The sequence below is a fragment of the Pterocles gutturalis genome, unplaced genomic scaffold, assembly GCF_000699245.1.
Source record: "Pterocles gutturalis isolate BGI_N339 unplaced genomic scaffold, ASM69924v1 scaffold13678, whole genome shotgun sequence".
Lineage (NCBI taxonomy): Eukaryota > Metazoa > Chordata > Aves > Pterocliformes > Pteroclidae > Pterocles > Pterocles gutturalis.
The window spans coordinates 15,109-37,941 of NW_010123251.1; the positions used below are offsets into that span (position 1 = coordinate 15,109).

General features: G+C 39.7%; 1 protein-coding gene across 1 annotated transcript; it reads left to right on the forward strand.

Annotated features, from left to right (window-relative positions):
• The first annotated feature begins 228 nt into the window (after positions 1-228).
• APPL2 (adaptor protein, phosphotyrosine interaction, PH domain and leucine zipper containing 2) lies at positions 229-22,609 on the forward strand. The gene is made up of 18 exons (XM_010077836.1): positions 229-282; positions 765-836; positions 2,768-2,855; positions 5,003-5,044; positions 5,164-5,222; positions 6,193-6,339; positions 8,621-8,703; positions 14,961-15,119; positions 16,210-16,398; positions 16,719-16,761; positions 16,839-16,895; positions 17,011-17,099; positions 18,703-18,855; positions 18,984-19,036; positions 20,583-20,757; positions 21,439-21,475; positions 21,607-21,747; positions 22,448-22,609. The coding sequence occupies exons 1-18, from the start codon at positions 229-231 to the stop codon at positions 22,607-22,609; spliced, it is 1,803 nt and encodes a 600-aa protein (XP_010076138.1).
• The last annotated feature ends 224 nt before the right edge of the window (positions 22,610-22,833 follow it).

The following is a 22,833-nucleotide window of genomic DNA, read 5'->3' on the forward strand; positions in this document are numbered from 1 at the left end:
AAATCTACCTCTATTCAAAGTAGTTAGACTGTGTGTTGATCAAGCCTGAAGTGTACCGTTATATTACTGCTTCTCTATGCAGGTATTTTGGGGCTGATTGTTTACAGGTAACTGAATGTTTGTGTAAGTAGTTGCAGGTCAAGAAGCTGGTAACAAAGCAGTAGTAACAGCAGAGCTAAAGACCTTTCATTATTTCTATTAACATGTTGCTTTTGTTTGTAGAATGAAATGTGTCTTGCCACACAACAGCTTTCAAAGCAGCTCCTTGCCTATGAAAAGCAGGTATGTTCAACATATGCCTTTGATTTCTTTTCAGCTTCATCACTTGAGAAGAAGTCTGTGTAAATAGTGTCATTTCCAGAAGTGCTTAGGGCATTGGGTTTACTTGGTTTCGTGTGGAGGCTGTTGTAAAATTCCCCTGCATGTTCAAGGGAGTTAGGTCACTTCTGAGAATCTAAAAAAAAAAAAAAGAAAGGTGCAATATGTGACTTAATAAATTTATGAAGATGCAAGCCAGGTTGTTCCTATTGTATGACTATGACTTTAAAATGAGTATGATAAGCATGAATTTTATGTTGTCCAAAATCTATTTGCTTAAAACAAGAAAAGCAGGGTAAAAGAGTTAATGAGTTACTGTTTTTCCATTTAGTTTTATTTTTTATTGCATTCTGTAGGAGTATTAATTACCTTCATAGTAAAACACATATTGTATTTTATACTCACCTTTATTGATTTACAGACCAAATGTGTGTTTCTGTTTTCAGCATTTTGCCTTAGGTAAAGGAGATGAAGAAGTGATATCCACCCTTCATTACTTTTCAAAAGTTGTGGATGAGGTAATTTGAATTGCCAATTGAATTTTACAATATAGAATATTGGTGGGGTTTATTTTGTCTTTGTCCTTTTGATTCTGAGCCTTTCGATTTAAGGCTAGATTGTGCCTGGGTTTTATTGAATAATTTAATTAGGTGGAAAAGAAGTATAATATCACTCTTTCATAATGGTTAGAACTGTTTCTGTGGCTTCATCCCACATGTTATCCTCAGAGCAAAGATTAACTTCCTAAATAGGGGAATTAGAAAAGAGACTGACACAGGACGTTTCATCTAGGCTGGGGATTTTTTAATTTATTTCCATTTAAAAATGATATTGACATTTTTAAGCTTTAAATGCTGCAATATGAGCCAAAACCTGCCAGGGATGGATGCAGGGCAGCTGTGAATTAGTAAAGTTGTGGTTTATTTGCTGTGAGATCATGCCAAATCCAGAGGTGTCTGGAGGAGGCTGCAGAAATGCCTGCTGAAGGCAGCATAGGTACTACAGCTGTGTGTGCTGAACACTTCTGCTCTGTAGGTTGCTGCTGAGTACTGAGGCTTTCTAAATGCTTTTGTTAGACCTGCCCATATACCATTTCAATATAATCTTCGTATCTAGGTCCTTACTGCTTAAGTATCATTTGTCACATTACTCTTTCTGTTGTGAGCAGACTTGTGCCATCAGAAAAGTGGTGTTCTTGTTAGTCTGCTTTCAACTGTTGTTAAGGCAAAAGGTTCTGTTGAGGTCTACTTTTTGGGAGAGGACAAGAGACAGGAGAGTTGGGGAGCAAAAAATAAGTTAAAATTTTTAGAGCCCATGGATAACTCTACCAATACAGTGAGAGGAACCCCAGAGGTTAACTTTTCCCTTGGGCTTCTCCTGCTGCACATCTGCTCTTTGGGGATACTGGAAAGAAGGCTTTATTGTCACAAGTCTTGCACTTCTCTATGTGAACTACAAATAAATCGAAACAAGAATTTTCTCCTTCCCAGGTACAAGAGAACCATACCATTTGGGAGCAGAAGGCCGAGAGCCTCTCTGCTCAGTTCTGTTGGTCACATTTTCCCTCACAAGAACCTGCTCTATTCCTCAGCCTCCTTTCCTGTATGTTAGCTACCCCTGTACCTGTTTCTCAGTTATCTGTTCCACAGGTATTGAATTGCCCTGGTCTAGTTTGTATTGTCTGGTGGGAAATACTGACTTCATCCTCACCTGTGTAATCCTAGAGGCCTCCAGGATACCATGAGCAAGTGGGCAGAATATCATGTCAGTGTCTGGCGCACTCCTAGTTTGTAGTATCAGGCGCTCGAGCAGTGTGATAGATGGGTTCAGGTAGGACAACTATCAAATATTCTTACCATGCCACTGCTGACATGAGAGCCTTGCCTTCATCCTAAAAAGCATCACACGAGTGCTTTAAAATATGTTTCGATGTGCTGAATTTTAAAGAAACATAAAAACAGGAATGAGAAATTGCTCTGACGGTGAAATATTTGAATGGGACTTTTCATTGTGCTTGCCCCCTGTTGTGATTGTGTCCCGGGTAATCCTCATGGATGGAAATAGATTCTAGTCATGGTGGTGGAATTGTAGCTGTGATATGGAGACTAACAAAAGCTGGTTAATAAAGGCCAATTACAGATTAAATTCTGTAGGGTTAAGCATTAGAATTAATGGTCAAGTGAACTGCCCTAATACAGTATGTGGGAACTGAAAAGTTCTTGGATCCTTGGAAAACACCAAGCAGCAATTAAGCATTTAGGGGAAAATCCCCATCTGTCTCACATATCTTGATAAATGTATTCTAAGCACTGAAGTACATTTTATCCTTTTTTCGTTAAGCTGGGCACAAATGACAGGTGTGCTTCCTCAACAGCTGTAGAGTGCTGGGGATTTTAATTTTTTTTTATTTACACTGTGTCTTAGGGCATTCCTCTGTTCTGTGTTTCAGCTCAATATTCTTCACTCTGAACTAGCAAAACAGCTTGCAGATACAATGGTTCTCCCAATAATACAATTTCGGGAAAAAGATCTCACAGGTAAATTTTATTTTAAGTTTTAGTTTTCCTCATGTCTTCCTTCTTGCTTACTTCATAATAAGCTGAGACATAATCCACGTAATCATTTGCTCTTTGATGATTCATAGAAAAGTTGTGTAATTTTTTTTTTCTGTGACAGAATTCCATTCTCAGGTGCATGCTTTTACTCGGACATAAACAGTGCAAGTTTACCACATAGCGTTTTATGTACCATATGGTGCAAGTTTGAAAATACACAGCTTTGTTCTGTGCTGGGTCACTCTGCTTTTACACCAGTGTGATTTCACTGAAGTCATTGACATTATAATTGCCTAAAGAAGGGAAATTTAGCTGTGAATCTGGCTTGCAAACAGTATTTGTCCCACTTCAGAAGTTTGGATTTGTTTGAAAAGCACAAGCAAGAACGGGTTTTTAACTTCAGAGTATAGTCTATTCCCTCCCTTTTAAGGAATTAGTTCACTTTAAATGCTTGCCATCCAAGAGTAGTTCCAAGTGACCTGATTGCACAAACTTGGGAACTCATTACTTGAACAGTAAAGCAATAATGGAAATACCTGGTGCAATTTCAAAATAAGTTCATATTCAAAGTCAAGGACATGCTAACCTAGTCATGCAACAGAAACATGAGTTTTTACTGCAGCACTTTCTTTTTTTCTTTTTTCTTTCTTTTTTCAAGCCCACTTCTCAACTGGCTAAGCTCAGTCCAATTTATGTACTTTTTAGAGACATCATTTTGATGGGAGACAAAACAATTACAGCAAAATAGTGACTGGTTTAGGTTTCGTATGTCATAGCATCTCATTTGAAATTGTGAAGACATGAAGGTGGCTATATTAATGGATATCTTGTTTATAATATAATATCAAACATAAAGCAGTATTTGGATGATAAGATCTTGGTTCTATAAACATGTTCCCACCTCTTCAATGTGGTTGCACTGATACAGTGATTCTGCTCCTGTCATTATGGATTCTGCCCCCTGGTTCATAAAAGAAGACATAAGAAGAGAATGCAAGGGAGGCCCGCAACCAAAGCCTCAGCTGCTTCATGACAAAAAATGGAAGTTTCTTCAGCTTCCCTGGATGTAAAAATTGTTTTTGTTCTATTCAGCCATCTGTCACTACCTCCATTTTTCTCTGACACAGTCTGTAGAACAGCATTTTTAGTAGAGACCTGGCCATACTGAAATTCCATTGTAGGATTAAACAAAGAAGCAAGGTAGATGAACTGTGTTCTTGTTTTTCCTTTTTGATCTTGTTATGTCTGTGTATTGAATACTGTAGAAACCCTTAGGTACAAGTTAGTCACACCTAGGAAGAATTTCTGTCTTTCTACATTAGAAACATGAGGAAGTGTTCTGGGGAGAAAAAGGTGGTGTGAAGCTGATAAATGAGTAGGTTGTTAGAAATAATCAGAGACCGTGATGACATTCTACAATTTCCTGTTATTCTTTTCACATTTGCATAGTGTCTGTTCTTGTGAACATGCAGCCTTTGTAGCTTTTTGAGAAGGGTTTTGCCAGTTGTGGCATATAGTGGTATGGACACAGAGAGTATCTTGTGCTTACCACCTGTGAACGTTGAGTCACCTGTATAGTTTCTCTTCTTTCTGCCTCTATCAGAAACTAGTGGCCAGTGTTTGTTATGTAGGCATCATAGCCAGCAGTCAGATGTGTTAGATACATATTTCTTTCCACAGAGCAACTTAGCAACAAATGTTCCACATTGAGTAAGATTCGCATATGGGAAAGACGCTTAGTTGATATGTCTCTGGGACTTACATTTCTCAGTACTGTGTAAGCATTGTCAGGAAGTTGTTCAGAACTGCCAATCTTTTATGATAGTGGTGGACCTTTTGTGATAACGAGCATACTGAAATGGTGCTTCTTTGGGTAAATTACACTGGCAGATAAGGAATCTTTTTCACAGTGATAACTTGCTCGATCAAGTAAACTCACTTGACTCTTAATTTGCTATCTGCCTAGTCATTTCTCTAGCAGTTGATCCGGTTTATAATTTTCAAGACAGGCACAACTTACACGTCTGCTGTGAGACTGGAATGACTTAGGCATTAAAAATGCCATAGGTGGTCTCAGTCAAAGTGTTTACAGCTGTTTTTACTTTGAATATTTGATTTCTCTTTTCCAGAAGTAAGCACATTGAAGGATCTTTTTGGCCTTGCTAGCAATGGTATGTTTCCCTGTTTTGTTTATTTCTAATGCCATGCACCTGTTATATCACAGAAGATATTTTTAATTTATGCACACACACATCACATTTCTAAAAAACATCATATTCCTTGTCTACAGAACATGACGTGTCCATGGCAAAGTATAGCAGGTTACCGAAAAGGAAAGAAAATGAAAAGGTAACGAACTTGAAAGGGAAAAGGAAGAGTTTTCACTAGCTGTTCTGTCTGCATCATTGTTCCCTTATGAACTTTGGAGAGTTCATCAGTTAAATTCACAGTAGCTGAAGGGTACTTGTGATTTTGTTTCCAAGCAGACACAAAGCTTTTAAACATCAGTTCAGCAAAGTTATACGTGTTTTCTCCAAGTTAGGTATGTGTGTATCAAGTATTGTGGTGAATTAGAGCCCTTCAGATCCAGGGGAGCTCTTCAGACAGAGGCAATCCAAATAGCTATAAATAGATTTGTATAGGCCTGCTGTTATACAGCTGATATGATGATGCTGTATCACTGGGTACAATTCATTGTAAACTGTCACGAAGCCTTGTGTCTGCTGTTCATAAAGCATTCAATTTTTTTGCATCTACCTTGCTGCTAAATTTCTCTGTATGGATTGTCATTCCACTTATAATACACATAACTGTTGGTGGGATTGTTTTGCATTTCTTCTTCTTTGCCCACTGGACCACTATTTCAGAATATATCCTTGTATGCCAAAAAGTGTGTGATTTGCCCTATCCTAAGACTGCATCAGTTCTACAGGATGGTCCTTTAAAGGAAATGCAGTACAGAACAGAATGTGATATAGCATATTGTGAATCATTCATCTCTGAATTCTGCACTGGCAGGCTTTTGTTGTAATCTCAGTTGCAAAAAATTTCTTGAGCCGAGATCAGATCCAGAATGTTAGTTGTGGTAGTTACATAGTTTATAGTCACAGGGGCTCCCCAAATGGTTAAGAATCTTGCCAGAAAAGGGCTTGAAGTACTTGCTTTGGGTTTTGGATTTGCTTTCTTAGTTTCTCATCCTTCATTTTAATGTGGAGAAGTTCTCTAATGAGTGTTGTTTAATGATAACTTGAAAATAATTAGTAAATATATCCATATGCACGGTAACACTTTATCAACCTCTTTGTCAATTTTTATTCAGATTAAGGCAGAAGTAGCAAAAGAAGTGGCAAATGCAAGAAGAAAGCAGCACCTTTCGTCTCTGCAATATTACTGTGCCCTGAATGCTCTGCAATATAGGAAGAGAGTGGCAATGATGGAACCTATGCTAGGATATACACGAGGTCAGGTATGGACAGTAAAGCATCTATATCACTTAGGCATATCCCTGGGAAAAGTAAAACATTGTAGCTCTGTATTTTTTTTTTTGAGAACTGACAAATGATATGGGGGGGGAAACTTTTATTCAGCTTGACAAATGATATGGGGGGGGGAAACTTTTATTCAGCTTGCTTAGATTCTAACAACTGATTCTGTTTGTGTCAGATAGTTGAGTGTTTAGATATTAAGGAAAGACACCAATGAAAAAAAATCTGATACACTTATAGGCAAAATCAGCCTGGGGTTAATTTTTTCACAGCTAAGCTATCAGTGCAGCAGCATTTACTTCCGCTGTTTACTCTATCTGCACAAACTCTCCTATGTAGCAGTTCCCTTCCTGGCACATAATGTTCAGCATACTGATGAGGAGTGTGCGCGACAGGGAACAGAGCATGCACTGGAGAACTGGAGGGACAGAACAGTAGAGTGGATTGAGCATAAGGCTGATAAATCCTCTTTCTAATCTTTATTCTGCCAGCAATTTGATAGAGCATTTCTCAAGTCTGTAAAATGTGGTAGTAATTCTGATAATCTGACTCTCTGGGATGTCAGGAGGATCAACAAACTAGTATTTTCACAGCACTTGATTCTCATTGCCACCCATTTTAAGGGTCTGTTGTGCTTCAACTTTGATGAAAGAAAGTGTTGGGAAAGTGTGAACTGGGCTGTGAAAACAGAAAAAAATGATGCAGTGCTCTGTTTGAGGTTTTAGTGTGGATCATCATCTCCATTGTCTCGTGTCTTTGCAGATCATGCGCCCCATATAAAATAGGTGATAAATGAGAATTCAGTCACTTTCCCCATCACAGAAGTTCACACCGCTTCTCTGCTGTAATTATACCGAGCAAAAGACCTGCATTGGTTACCTTTATTGGAAGCCAAACAGAACTTTCTTTCCCTGTCAAAACTACTATATTTGAGTGCTTTTTACAGGAAGGTCTCAGGTTGTCATGGGAATGACCAAGTTGCCAGAAACCAGTTGATATTGATGCTTAAATAATGTGAACCACCCTTCAGCCCAAGTATATATTTTCTTTATTAATTACCCAAAACGCGTGTCTCATATTTCACATTTCCAATGACTGAGCAGGCCATAAAGAATTTTTGGAATAAGCAGTGGCTAATACAGGGTTTATTTGGCTGAAAACTGACATTGACATCTAAGCTAGGCATGTCAGTCTTTCATTATCATCAGTGGAATTTAGAGCTCTTCCCTCCTGAAGAAGGCTTCTGAAATAGAATAGGTGAATCATTCTTTAGCAGAGTGTGCCTTCTGTCCTTTGTCTGTAAAGGGAGTCTGTGGTCAATAACATGGCCGCAGAAATCCGAGTTACTGGTAAGAGGAATCCCACGTCCCCAAGTTAGGGAAAAAGAGTGGAATCACAAGTAAAATTGGATTAAAAAGCTAATAAAGTGCTTAAACGTGAAGAATTTGCTTTTACATTATTTCTGGAGTAGTTCACTGATTATATTTTTTTTAAAAAAGCTAATTGATTGCACACAAGCGCTAGCCATGTCCATGTTTCACGTGTTTCCATGTCCATGTTTCGCTAGTAGGTCCTAATGATGACTGTGTGCCCCACAGTGGGTAATCCAAGGTCAAGTCTACGCTGCTTTGCTGCTGCTGCATGCCTGCTGAGCCATACCAGACAAGTGAATTCATCTTCTGTCACAAAATGAGCGCTTTGGCATTAGTATCTTTTTTTAGCTCCTTCAGTAGAACAAAATCCATGGCAAATCTGTAGTTAATATATTAATTGATTGCCCTGGAGGCTTCTGCTAGTGCAGCTACACTTCATCACTTTCCTGACTTTGCTATAGCAATTTAAAAATTTCTGGGTTGGAGTTGGCAGTCCAGGTTGGACTACTAAATCTAATGGATGATTTGTGTCCCGTTCCTTTTGGTATGGTGGCATTGCATGCAGTGGCTCATAACACCACTAGACCCAATTCTGTGCAGTGCTAGTATAGGAGAAGGCTACCTGTTCCCCTATTTCGGTTATTTATCAAGTTCATTGGAAACATACCTGTCAGCAGGCAGTAGCTTTTGTGTGTGTAAAAGGGTGGAAAGTTGCAAAAGTGAGAAAGAAATAAAGGCAGTGCAGCTGTTTTGACCATGTGTTTGATTGCCAGTCGAAAGTATCAGTCATAATGGGATTGCTCTTAACACAGTCCCCGCAGTCTGTTATTTGTCTGCCAAAGCCAAGATAACTTCCAGTGTCTGTTGGGTTTTTTTATTATTTTTTCAGATCAACTTTTTTAAGAAAGGAGCAGAGATGTTTTCCAAAAGAATGGACAGCTTTTTATCATCTGTTTCAGACATGGTTCAAAGGTAACACAATACTTTAGCACTGTAACCTTCAGCACATAACAGAGAGTGCCTCTGATTCTTTCTCATGAGAGTCCTTCCCCATGCTTGCATTGCATTGTTGGGCGTATTTTGTTAAAGCAGCAGGTGGAAAGGAGATATGTTTATACGTATAAAGGAAAATGCTGTCAGTGCACTGCAGAGCTAAAGTGCATTCTGAGAGGTGTTTATACTTGCTGGGTCTTCTGTAATAATACTATAACAATAACCCATTAACCTCACAAATAAGGATGTAGGGCCTATAGTGTTTGATGTTATAGCTACAAAAGGCAAACAAAACTCCTCACCCTAGAGAACATACTCGTTGCAGCCAGTATAAGCTGTATTGTTCCACTGAGTTCAACCTGCTTTGCTAAGTCCTTATTTCAATAAACTGCCTCACTTTTGTACTCCTAACGTTGTGGTTATTCCTGCCTCCCCGGCCCTGGTAGTGAAGATTTACGTTTTCTTTATAATTAAGTCCCTGTAAATGTAGACTTTACATTTAAAACTTAATCATATTAGAGAGAACATTAGTCATTTATTTTACATCAGCTGGAACACTAAACTGAGTCCTTCTCTTTATTACTTAGTACTTTTCATATAGGACTGTATCCAAATCATTACTTATTCTGACTCTGCTGGCATTTTAAATAATGCATACTTGTTAGTTTGAGAACAGTGTTATAAGTAATCTCACTGTATAGTAGATTATATCACTAAATGATTCTTTACTTCCTGTACCTCTATACTTATGTATCTTTTCACACTCCTAAAATAAATCCCTCCACAGTCTACATAGCATTTGTACAGGCCTGAGGACAGACTTTAAACTCCCTTGAAATAGCACCCTTTATTTAGTAAGGCTAGAGCACCTTGCTTGTGTCTTATAGGTACAGCGACAATCCTGCCATTGGATCCTCGCCACAGAATAAGCCCTTGTTTTCCAAAGTCTGATGGATTTGAATTCTGGATAGTACACAGTGGTAAATGGAAACAAAAATAGGCTGCTCAGTTGGTTTACTGAGTCCAGGTTTTGTGTTTAAGTCTGTCACACAGCAAAGCTTAAAAGTACAACTCAAATGTCACTAGTATAGGAGTGTGACGTCTTTGGACAAACTGAAAGAGAAGCTTGCAAAATTCTGAATGACACTGTGCAGTTTAGCAATTACTGACACAGGACATGGTTTCATGATTTAAGATTACACAGACAATGAAAACTGTGCTACCCACTCCTTTCCTCCTTTAGTGCTGGAGATCACAAGGCCTCGGTGAGTCAGATCTGCTTGCTAATCAAGCTAAAGGCTTTTTATTTGTCTTGGAACAACGAGCCCATGAGGCCCATTGTGCAGCTACAGAATTTCAGCAGTGATGTAGTCGTGCATCTGTTTAAGCTGATTGTGAAACTCGAGTCTTCATATTTTAAAATATTTTCATTTATGCAATTAGTATTGCTAACAGTGTAAAAACACATCAGAGAAGACAGATCACTAAAATATTCTCAGTAACCAATTGGTCTAATTGCCACAAATGTATGTAACTTCAGAGTTGTCATCTTTTTTCTCCAATCTCCAAGTAGAAAGGAGAGACATGCCTTAGGAAGAGGAATCCAGTCTCGGGAACCATGAAGATGCCAGAGCAGTTTTGTTGGAAGCAATTTGTGGTGCAACAAAAGCAGCCGATCAAAAGATTCATTGAAGTAGCACTTATGTAAAGGCTGACAGCACTGTTCCATTTTATTTCAAAATGGAATTTAAATAATTCTTATTCTGATATTTAATGAAAATGTTGAAAGGCACTAGCTTGCAAAATATCGTCTAATTTAATTTGGATCTGATAATATTACTCAGCCTTTATAACTCAGCCTCTCATATGACTTGGCTAGGTGGTAAGATGCACGCATTTTGGACATGATGTGGGAATGTAGGAAGTCACAGCTTTCTAAAGATGTGTGAAAGCTGGAAATAAGCTTCTCCGACCCAGCCAACCAACACCATGATGCAAGTGTGACTCTTTGTCTGGCCAGTCAGGTATTGCTTAGTGCTGACTTAAAGGCAGCACCATGTCTCTAGGTTACTTCAACAGTTACAGGATATCACCAACTTCTACAAACACTGGGGAGGAGAATGGGAGAAGAATCATATGTACTTGCCTTGTATTCTTGCACAGGCTTTTTGCCACTGGCTGAGACAGCATAGTGGACTACATGGATCTCTGGTCCTGCTGTGTACAGCCTGTGTTATATATATTCATGTTCTCCAAAAGGTTTAACCACTTAGGAAGTAGGGAAAAAGCTGCTTATTGCATAGGTGCAGATATTAATGACTTTCTAAGGTATACAATGACAAGTATTCTTGTGTTCCCACCCCATGAGTTTTCCTAGTAGCCTGGATACAGTTAATAATTCCTGAAGTTTGGAAAAGTATGCTGCAGTATGGATCTCAGGGTCATCTGGTCTGTAGGGGAACGAGAAGATGCTGAATTAGGATTTGACTTCCGGGATTCTTTGCTGGTCGCTCCTTTCCTGCAATTCAGATTGCACAGTTGTTTATTCCAGGATCGCAGAGGTCCCTGTTTGGGTGCCAGTTGTTGCGGCGGGATCAAAGAGCAAACTCTGGTAGATGGTGAAGAAGAATCACTTTGTTGCTCTTTTACAACTACTTCTATAGTCTTTTACTACTGTGAATACGTCACCTACAAAACTTTTTATTGGCTATTAACTAAAAACAACACACTATTTTCTAGCTAATTCATTCCCTTGTTTACATCTGGATCTTTCCATTGTTTACATTCCAGTCAGCTCTCCTTTGGCCATGTCAGGTCCTCCATCACCTCCTCTTCCATTTTGCTTAAGGGCAAAGCCTTCTTCTTCCAGTCTCTTAAGGGAAAAGCTTCATGTTCCAGAAGTCAAATTATAATTCAGCATCTTCTCATTCTCCTACACTAGTCCACCCTCCTGAGAGCAGGGTCAGCTAGAGAAAAGTGCTCAGCACTTTGGCCAGTTGAATTTTGAGGCTCTGTCTCTCTCTCACACATGGCACACGCAGTATCTGTTTACAGCTTGTGTCCACTGTCTCTCATCCTATCACTGCACACCTCACAGAAGGGTCTAACTCCATCTGCAGTATACCCTCCCGTCAGGTAGTTGAGCTAGCAGCAAGATCCTGCCTTTAGTCTTTGTTTCATGAGGCTGAAAAACAATTCTGGCAGCTTCTTCTCATGTCACATGTTCAGCCCCCCTAGCCATCTTGATGGCTCTTCGCTTGACTTGGTCTGATTTGTTTCTGTCTTCTGTGTGCTGGGCACCAAAACTAAACACAGTAGTCCTGTTGGAGTGTCAGAAGTGCTGAACAGACAGAAATAATTACTTCATTTGACCTGCTGTCTATATTCTTGCTCAGGCAGCCCGGGATGTGAGTGTCCTTTTTTTGCCACAAGGGCATGGTGCTGGCTCTTGTTCAACTTGTCCTCTAGGATCCCCAGGTCCTTTGCTGAAAGTTGTTTTCTATCCAGATGCCTCACATCCTTTACAGTTGCATGGGGTTATTCCGTCCCAGGCAGGACTTTGCTGAACTTAATGAGGTTTCTGTCTGCCCATCTCTGCAGCATGTCAAAGTCCCTCTGAACAGCAGCCCTCCACTCTACCATATCTGTTAATCAGTCTTCCCAATTTGGTGTCATCTGCTCCTATGGGTTGTCCAGCTGTTATTAAGAACATCACTAATAGCTGGGTACCAGCTGGGCTTTGTCTCACTGGTTACGACCCTTTGAGCTCAGTAGTCCAGCCATGTTTTCTATCCATCTTGTAGTTAACTTCTCCAGTTTGTATTTTGCCAGTTTGGCCATAAGGATACTATGGGAGATCACATGAAAGGTCTTGATGAAGTCAAGTGAAACAGCATCAATGACTCCTCCTGCCCACCAAGCTAGTCCTTGTATCACAGAAGGCAGTCAGGATGGTCAGGAATGATTTGCCCATGGTAAATCTGTGCTGGCTGGTCCTAGTTGTCTTCTTGTCCTTCATGTGTTTGGAATTGGCTGGAGAATTTGCTCAGTAACTTTCCCAGGGACTCAGAGGCATGGCTGACTGGCTTGTAGTTCCCCAGATTCTTTTTCTTACCTGTCTCAAAGGCAGGTATGACACTTGACTTTTTTTCAGTCATTAGGAACCTTCCCTGACTGCAGTGAACTTTTGAAGATGATAGAGACCAGCCTTGCAGGGACATTAGCCAGCTCCCTCAGGACCTCAGTTCACAGACATGTAGCCAGACCTCAGGTTCACAGAAGGGCAGCACAAACAGATAGTCTGCAACCATTTCCTACTCCCTTGTCCACAGATGCACCAAATAGTGCTTGCAGATGACATGGAGATCTAAGCTCTTTCATGTATAGTTTATCTAATAGGGTTTTTTTTTTAATTATAGTATTAATTATGTCACATTTTCAAAATGGCAAGCCTTTAGTTGCTTTCTGATTATACCCATTGCATTGATGTGTATCGATCAGAAGAGTCTGAAAGTGAAAAACACAGATTTACTAAGGTTGATGGAAACAAAGCAGGTTTATTGGTGGGATGGGTCTGTCAAGTGGTCTGTGGGAACCTCTGAAAATTAAGTGGCTCTCAATGATTGTCTGACAGTAGAGCAGAAAAAAAAAAAATTATGAAGGCATTTCACTGGCATATGATGACAACTCTGACTTCTTTGCTTGCTTGTTCCAGCAAAATGGCTGCTCTGTTTCCTGCTTTATGCCAAATGTGTCTTACAGGAAGATAATGAATACATAGATATTCAGCACTGCAGTATATATCTGTATGATGCTTCTGCAATGAGCTATCACTTTCTGAATTCAGTTTTGTACTCAGATACCCCTTCACAGTTACTACTTTCAGCAAACTGGATTTTTACAGATAGGCTCAAAATTATTTCAGTTTTGCCAGCCTGCACCAAGAATGTTTTCTGAATCACATCGAAGTGGAAGACAGTATTATAAACAAAAAATAAAAGTTAAAATGATACTTGAGCTATTGATTTTCTTATTCTATCATTCTGAATTAATGGAAAACTTACTGTTGAAAATCTGATCAGTTAATAGGTGGTCTCATGGCAGGAATTCCTGCACATTATACAGTGCAGGAATTAAAGAAAGATCTGTGAAAGCCAAGAGATTCTATAGCAAAGCCTACTTTGAACTGTGCTTCTATACTGGTGCAACATCTGTATCTGTTCAGCAGTGTAAATTCATACAAGCATGGCTTTTAGAAGCTGACAATCAAAAAGTAAACTGCATTCTCAACACAAGCATTTCTTGTGTGCTTGTGTCAGTCTTACAAAGCAATCTCATAATCTGATCATTATGTCTCTACATATTTCTCTGGGGAAAGAAGATAACTACATTTAGTACAAATTGCAAAAAAGAATGCATAGCTACTCTATGAGACACATTGAGAGTAATATCTTCTAGCTGGGCTTTCAAAATAAAGAGCAAGGGGAAATCCTAGCTGTGCTTTTGCTGCCAGCCTGCCAAAGATAGCCATATTTTCCTTAATTCATTGTAATACCTTGTCCTGGGTCCAGCGGGGATAGGGTTAATTCTTCGCAGAAGCTGGGAGTTGGGCATAGCCGGATATTCGATACCATGCTGACGTCATGCCCGGGATATAAGGGGAAGCTAGCCGGGAGAGGGGTCTCTTTTGTGAAGCTCGTGGTGGTGAGGATTTCATTGTATCAGTGTTTCCATTGTATTCTGTATCTTGCCTTATTGTTATATTCTCCTTTCTTTTGTTTTCCTCGTGTGGTATTATTAAAAATCTGTCGTTATCTCAACTCACGAAGTTCCACTTTTTCTTATCCTTCCCCATTTTCCCGGGAGGGGAGTGGGGGGGGGGAGGCGGTGTTGCGACCACGTGGTGGTGGTGGTCCTGACACCAAGACATACCTTCAGAGCATACGCATCTTGTCTCTTTAGGCTCAGATGACATTTTCTGGGAGCAGTTCCCCATTGTATGTCTCTTCCTTCCATTCTTTCCTAACTGCACTGATTTATCTAGTCCTTAGAGAAAGCCTTGGACATGTAGTCTTAGATTGTATTTCCTATAAAGTTTATTCTAGAATTAGACTTTATCTTTGCGCTACTCTCCAATATAATCTCAACCGGTATTTTTGTTTGTTTTGGGTTACAGATGTTGCCTATATCCTGGTATAAATTGACTAATGATGGCTTTTGTTGGGATTTTTTTCCAGCATACAGGGAGAGCTGGATGCTGAAGCTGAAAAAATGAGGATATCCCAGCAGGACTTAATTGCAGTTAATGAATCTGTTTACACCCCAGATGCAGATGTAACTTCACCTGCTATCAATAGAAATCTCATCCAGAAGGCTGGCTACCTTAATCTTAGAAAGTAAGAAGACTGTTGCTATGCACTGTTTAATTGCTGACTAGCTGCTACATTTTTTTTCAGGTTGTAAAGACTCCTCAGGGAATTATGTTTGAGACTCCTGAACGTGTGGTAGCTGTACTCTTCAGCTCCTAAGTATCTCTGTCATCTTTGGAAATCTGTTTTAGAAGCTTATACCAAATTAGAGGCATTTGAGACTGTTTTTGTGAAAACAGAAGTTTACTTCTGGTTAAATTCACCTACAGGGATGATTTTTTGCATTCAAGTAGCTAAAAATTAGAAACTGATGGGGCTGGGTTCAGATTGTTGCCAGTTCTTAGGGCTAATGAAAACATAGTGTTTACAAAAATAAACAGTTATATTTTGTAGTTAATACCTGTTTTCATAAACGCCCTCCTTTACACAGATAAAAGCTTTATGGACAACGCAAGTGCATAACTTTGAATATACACCATACATAGAGTTACCTCTGCAGATTTTGCAAATAAAATCTTCTATCAACTTCCGTGGGAGCTATGTATATTGGTGGCATATAGTAACCCTGTTTATGTGATGGATTAAATACCAGTTTATTTCTGTTAGACTAGGGGCTTTTTTCTTGTGAGTGGACATTTATTAGTTTATTTTAGCATTGTAAGAGCTGGTTTACAATATAATAGGACTCCAAAGTGAGGGAGAAGATGGACTCTGAGATACTACTTGCAGAAGATACTTTTAAAAATTATTATTCTTTGTGATGAAATTGTTCATGCTGCTCTTCAGCTTGGAAATACTTTTTTTTAAATCCAGCTTAATAGCATTTATGTCAGTTACTCAATACCAATAATTCCTTTATTCCTTAACTAGAAGATAGAGCCGAGAATGTTTTTAACTTGGGATGTTTGGAATTAGTTTAGTTCTTCAGCTTTGATTAAGGATTAGTCTCTGTTAGGAATAGGTGTCTGCTTTTACTTCTTAACAGAGACTCATCATAAAAAAATTTCAGGGTCGAACGTAAAGTCCAGATTAGCATCAGGATATGTTTGCAGTTTCATATATGTTTGTAGTAATTTATAAATTGTAATGAGTCTTTATCACTGCTTCTTCTCTTTAGTAAAACAGGTTTGGTGACTACAACTTGGGAAAGACTGTATTTCTTCACTCAAGGTGGCAACTTAATGTGTCAGCCAAGGGGAGCAGTTGCTGGAGGATTGATTCAGGACCTGGACAACTGCTCTGTTATGGCTGTAGACTGTGAAGACAGAAGATACTGCTTTCAGATCACTACTCCTACAGGCAAAGTGTATGAGACAGGTTTTATTTGAGGACAGCCAGTCACACCTACTCTTTCAAATGCTGTTTCATGTAAAACATGCTTGCTATAGTAGTAGGCCTTTCGAGGTTTCCAGAGGGGTGTTTCCAAATTAAAAGTGTGTTCCTTCCCATCCTCCCCCACAGTTGTGCCTGAACAGCACATGCGGTATCCTTTAGCTGCAGTTTATTCGTGATTTTTGTTCCTTTGACGATTAATAGATACAAAGTTTGGTGATGTTATTATAAGACCTGGAGTCAAACAGTCCTGGTGTCCACTGTTGGCACTGATACACTCTGTTTATATTTTAGGGGTATAACCCTTCAAGCAGAAAGCAAGAAAGAATACGAGGAGGTAAAAATATTTTTGTACCAATGTTATTCTGATATACAAGTGAGCTTGAAGAGTTCAATTTCATTTTTCCCTTCCAGTGGATATGTGCCATCAACAACATCTCCAGACAGATCTATCTCACTGACAATCCAGAGGTGCGAGCTTTGTTTCCATCTTCCAGTTTGTTCCTTCCAACTTGCTTTCCCATTGTTCTTTACATGACAATGTAAAGTATATATGTAAAAGAGCTGTTCGGTCTTGTTTTCATAGGCAGCTGCAATCAGGTTAAATCAGACAGCCCTGCAAGCAGTGACTCCCATTACCAGCTTTGCGAAAAAACATGACGTTCTCCACCCCAGGTAACAACCTCACTTGCATGGACTAGAGACTCTGTGCTCAGTCATGCTCTTTTTACAGGGCAGCAGTCATCCGGGAGAAAGCACTGTCTAGGCCCTGCCTTTACAATCCTGTGTGTTCCAGCAAATTCCTCTACTTTTGATGTTTCCTACTGAAAGCTGTGAGAGATGCCAAGTGTTGAGGGTAATGCTTATTGCTCCACATCACAGCTTTGAAGCTCCTTGTGACTGCCATTGGGTTTTTGCTGTTTCTTCAGAAACAAATACAATGCTTTGCTTTTAAGTGCTTTGCTGTAAGGGAATGACTTGTGATGTGGATAATACAGCAGAGTCCCCAGTATATACTGAAGTAAGTATATTCTTGCATATTACCTCAAGCAGTTCCTGTCAGTTTGTCACAGGAATGTGAATTACACGGCTGTCAGAATAATTACTGTTGTTCTCTTGTGCTCATTCAGGTCAGTCCATAAAGCTCCCCTCCTTCAAAAATCATTAATAATGCTCTAGGATATGCTTATATTCAAAATATGTATTTTATGCATCGTTTCTTTGTGTCCACATGATGGGAATTCTTCAGACTTCATAATCAGAGTTGGCTTTCAAGCCCAGTGCTGGACTGAAATCCAGCTTTCAGAAGCAGTGTGATAAATAAAGTAGGGCAAGTTTGTGTCACACTGACTTCAACATGAAGAGACTTCTCTGCAAGTTTTGTCAGAAAATTGTAAATTCTTACCCATTTATTTACTGGTAGAAATTCAGACCTTTTCCAGATCTTCTGCCTCTCAGGCTAGTGCCTTTACTATGATTTATGATGCCCTTTGTTATGATTACTTACAGATTCCAAAGATTCCCTATAGCCATGGGGAATGCCAGTCAATTTCTTTCTAATTTTATTCACAGTACAGCTGTTTCGCTTTGATCACAGATTTGTAAATAGAAGAGCATTGCCATCTATTTCACTGGGCAAAGGAAACAGCTATTCCACTGACAGCTGATCTCCCAAGTCACTTTTACATCTGTATGCAACCAGAAAACTTTCTACAAATAGAAGATGCTGGTAGTAAACCCAGTGTACTATATGTAGTGGTGTGTATAGTTATGACTTCTGTAGCTTTGGGAAACTTAGCATTTCATTCTCTTTCAGAAAAGGTGCAGGAAGGAAACTGACCCAGTGTGGACCGCTTGTTCCTAATGGTCACATTGTAACAAGCCTGTGACCAAGTAAGATCTTAAAAAGATGTCAGGATTGCCACTGACACCTACAGACACATGTCCAGGTCTCTGCTCTTTGACAGGATAATGTGGCTGTAAATATGGCCACTGGACAGCAGGGATGGAAACAGCAACCTATTGCTTAAAGTCTGCCCACAATCAAGAGTTGCTCTGTGTTCAGGTTTAATATACTAACATTTACTTTGTTCACAAATAATCTTAGGTACAAAAAATAAAACAGATTTTATTAGTGTCCTCAGTAACAGGTCAGTGGGAAAATATTCTTATTTATACTTAGTTCAATGTCACTTTGGATTTTTGAATAATCTTCCAAAACAGAGGCAGGCTGTCATTGGTTGATTAAAACTTTTTTTTTTTTTCATTTTCACTTTAGCCAGAATGTAAAGAATATGGAAAATGATAAAATCACTCCCAGTGAATCAGCTGGCATGCAAGACTCCCCGCAACTCATTGCTCCTGGAACACCAATTCAATTTGATATCGTACTGCCTGCCACAGAATTCCTGGACCAGAACAGAGGTGGCAGGTATGGCCAGAGACAGTGATCAGTCACTTCAACGGAGTGATTTCAGGGGAGAAAATCAGGTATTACAGCATTTGTGCGTGGGTAATAACGAGAATCTGCAATTAAGAGTTTTTATTCTTATTTCGTAGGCGTGCAAACCCATTTGGGGAATCTGAAGACAGCAGCAAAGATGAGGAGGAAGGTCAGTGCTTCATTTTTTTCAGATAAAATTAGTCATGATTTTAGGCCTAATTAATCTGTGAGCTATCCAGTGTCTCTTAATGGGAGCACCTGACACCAGAGAGCAGCAGTAAAGGACCGATAGTACCGCTGAAGGTCGTTATCCTTCGGAAGCCAGTTCTTTAAGCATCACTATCTGTGAAAACAAACACCTTTTTCCTTGACAGTCCAAGCTGTATTCCAGACTAGGTTTCTTTCAAATGTTTAAAGGCAAAAAGATTTGGTTTGCTTGGGTTTTGTCTTTCATTCTATTTTTTTTTTTTAGTAGGTCGTCTTCTAATTCTGATCAAGTTTGAGGCTGCTTAGTAGCTGTTTATTACCCACATGTACTCTGAAATCCACAATCTAAATCTGACAGAGGCCCAGCATGTAGCTAGCAGCAGCAGAATGTGTCTTTCAGCAAAAGGAGTTTCTTACTGGTGCCCTGTTTCCCTCCCCCCCAGTGATGTGCCAGTAAAAGTAAGCAGTTCTGACCTTCCTCTACCAGCACATGCAGTGCTCACACCCTGGCTGTACTCCTCTTCCTCTGTGCCAGTTATAACTGCTGTCTGGACCAGCAGCCTCTGTCAGAAAACTACTCACAGAACCAAAGCAGAACCTGCTGGTCTGAACACTCTCTCGCTTGCATGTGCTCTGCCATTGCAAGGTAGGATGGTGCAAGCTGCTTGACAGCAGAGGAGCTGTGACAAGCAGGCACCTCTGCACTGTCAGCAGTGGTAGCACCAGCACCCTGCTCCGCTGCAGCACAGAGAAGAGAGGACAATGCTGAAATGACTGCCCTGTGTCACTGTGTGCACAAGCAGATCTGCGTAGCTCAGCTCAAGCTGATGCTTAACAATCTGTGTGTGTCTTGTGCAACGTAGACACAGCTGCTGTGGGCTTTGAGCAGTCATGCTCAGCAGGACTCATCACGCTTTACCTTGCTCACCACCAGCCATAAGGGGAGCCTGATCAAATCACGGCTTTGTTGCATAATAGCTACTTAGCTGTAGATAGGAGTCTGGTGGTGATAGTCAATGAGCAAGGAAGGATTTAATGAAAACCTCACTGGAACCAGCTGTATGGAAGGTCAGAAGGACACAGACGAAAGTGAGGAATGTGCAAGGTTTAAAGATAAGAGTTAATTTTATAGAAGCCAAGGCTTGCGCACAGTCATAAATTTATCACAGTTTATGTGCACCTGATAACAAGATAGGCAAGTGAATTTTACTATCTATTAAGGCATAAAGGACTGGTTACACTTTTAAAGCTTCCAAGTAACTATGATTTTTTTTCTTGGGGGGGGGGATGTGGGGGGTCAGGCTCCCTTACTTGCTGCCAGTCCAAGCATTATTTAAAACTGGGTCAGAGCACTGCAGGGCTCATAGCAGGAAGTCACTGCCCACACAGTCACCACCCAGAGGTTTACCATTTAAATTCCAAAGTGAAAAAAATAATCTCACTCATACCTTCAGCTACGGGAAAGTTGGAGTAGCACTGTGAAGAAGTTAACGCCTTTTCTCTTTCAGATTCACTTTTGCAGCAGATGTTTGTAGTTCGGTTTTTAGGATCTATGGCTGTTCAGTCAGATGCCACAAGTGAGGTGATTTATGAAGCTATGAGACAAGTGTTAGCTGCTCGTGCCATTCACAACATATTCCGTATGACTGAATCTCATCTCATGGTCACCAGCAGGAACTTGAGGTACTGTAAAATCTTCAACATGTCAACATTCTGTTCTCTTCATGCAACTTGTGATTAGTAAAGTATTTTTGGGTTTGTATTTCCAAGAAATACACCCTTTGAGGGAGCAAGATCCCAAGATTCACTTTACTTAGTAAAAATGTCTCTTTTCTTACTCTGTAGTATCTATAAATCATCCTCCAGACTAAGTTGTAAAGGCATCCTACCAAAATTTAGAGGATGTTGTGGGGCTATAAGGCACTGCAAAGATACAGAAAAGGATGCAAAGGAAAATCCATTGAAAGATTCTCTTTCCTTACATGTAGTAACAGTAAGGGAACCATTGCTCTGGTGTTGTTGGTATTGTTGCTGTAGAATATGTTGATACAAGACATTCACTTCAGCTGGAGTACGTTTATGTTCGTATTAGTGTATTAACCCATAGACTCAGGATGCTTACCAAATTAGGGATTCAGAAAGATGCTATGATCTATACATGTCAAGCAGCTGAGAGCCAGGGTCTAGAGTTGAACCTTGCCATTGACCAACTTGAAATCACAGATAAAAAATTTGATTCTGTGCATGTTTCCTCATCTGTAAAATTGCCATAGTGATTGCCTTACTATTGTAAAGTACTCAGACATTACTAAGAATCACTCTAAAATAATTTACTTTATTTTTTCCCCCTACACATAATTGCAGGTTAATAGATCCTCAAACCCAAGTTACACGAACGAGTGTAAGTACCTTTTGTTTTGAATCTGGTTTTTGACCACAGCATTGAATACTCAGTCACATGAACTTGAGCTCTTGACCAAGCTAACCACATGCGGGTTAAAAAAAAATACAATCTGTATTATACTTTTCCAGTTTGAACTCGCCACTGTGACACAGTTTGCTGCTCATCAGGATAACAGGCGACTGATTGGCTTTGTGGTCCATCTCAGTGAGACTCTGGGAGAAGAATCCATGAGCGCGTATATTTTTGAGAGCAACACAGAAGGGGAAAAGGTTTGTATAACATTCAGTAAAATACTTTATTTAGAAAACAGGTCTTAGGTTTCTTGGTTCACACATCTGGGAAACAGTGCTATAGAAGCAAGAGCAGCACAGCTCCTTGCCAGGCAAACATGCCTTAACACACAAGCCTTCCATGGCTCTATGTCTTAAAAGGACTGAATTTATAGATAATACAGCAGCAGGTACAAGAAGGAGGAAAGGATGTGATTGCTAATGCCAGCATTGAGAGATAGGGGAAAGCATGTGTGTCTACCACCAGCACTAACAAAAATGAACATCTGAAATGTACATCTGTAAAGCTTTCAAAGACAAGGCAGCCATACTGTGTTAACACCACGGGGTGCTTGCTGCATATGATAGTAACAGGCTATTAAAACTAAGAAATGTGCTGGAGAATTTTTGTCTTAAAAAGCAATAATTCTTTTGCATGCACTGGAAAAGATCTCTCAGTTTCTGGATATGAAGTTAGGTGAATCAAACTGAGTTGAATACAAAGATTTACCAGCCTAAGTGAGCGCTGAAGCACAACCTAAGATGATAGTTTTATTTTTATGTAGTTAGCCCAGTGAATTGGTGTTCTGCCTCTCCTTTTAGACCTGCATTTAAGACTTAAGTTTGCACTGACACTTCTGTGTTTTAGTCCCAATTAAGGAACAAAAAAACAAACCTGAACTTTTATTTTTTTTTATAGATTTGCTATGCCATTAGCTTGGGGAAAGAAATAATTGAGGCACAGAAGGTAAGTTTGTTTCATTCCCCAGGTCTGTGTTGTGAGGCACCATATTTTGCTTTTGATTGCACTGTCCAGGTACCTCTGGTGTGCGTGAGAAAACGGAAGTGCTACTCTTCTTAATGACAAAATCTTGCAGACATTATTTATCACAGCCCCTGGGTAGTTCATATAAAAATAAACAGTTTGACTTTGCAGTAGCTTGATTTGAGATAAAATTTGTCACCCTAAATCAAATTCAGAACTACACAAATTATACTTGTTCAAGTTTGAAAGGAAGCTCTGAGCAGTCTGGAAAAAACCAAACTCTGTCACATGAAGTATAAATTGGACTCATTGCTGTTTCA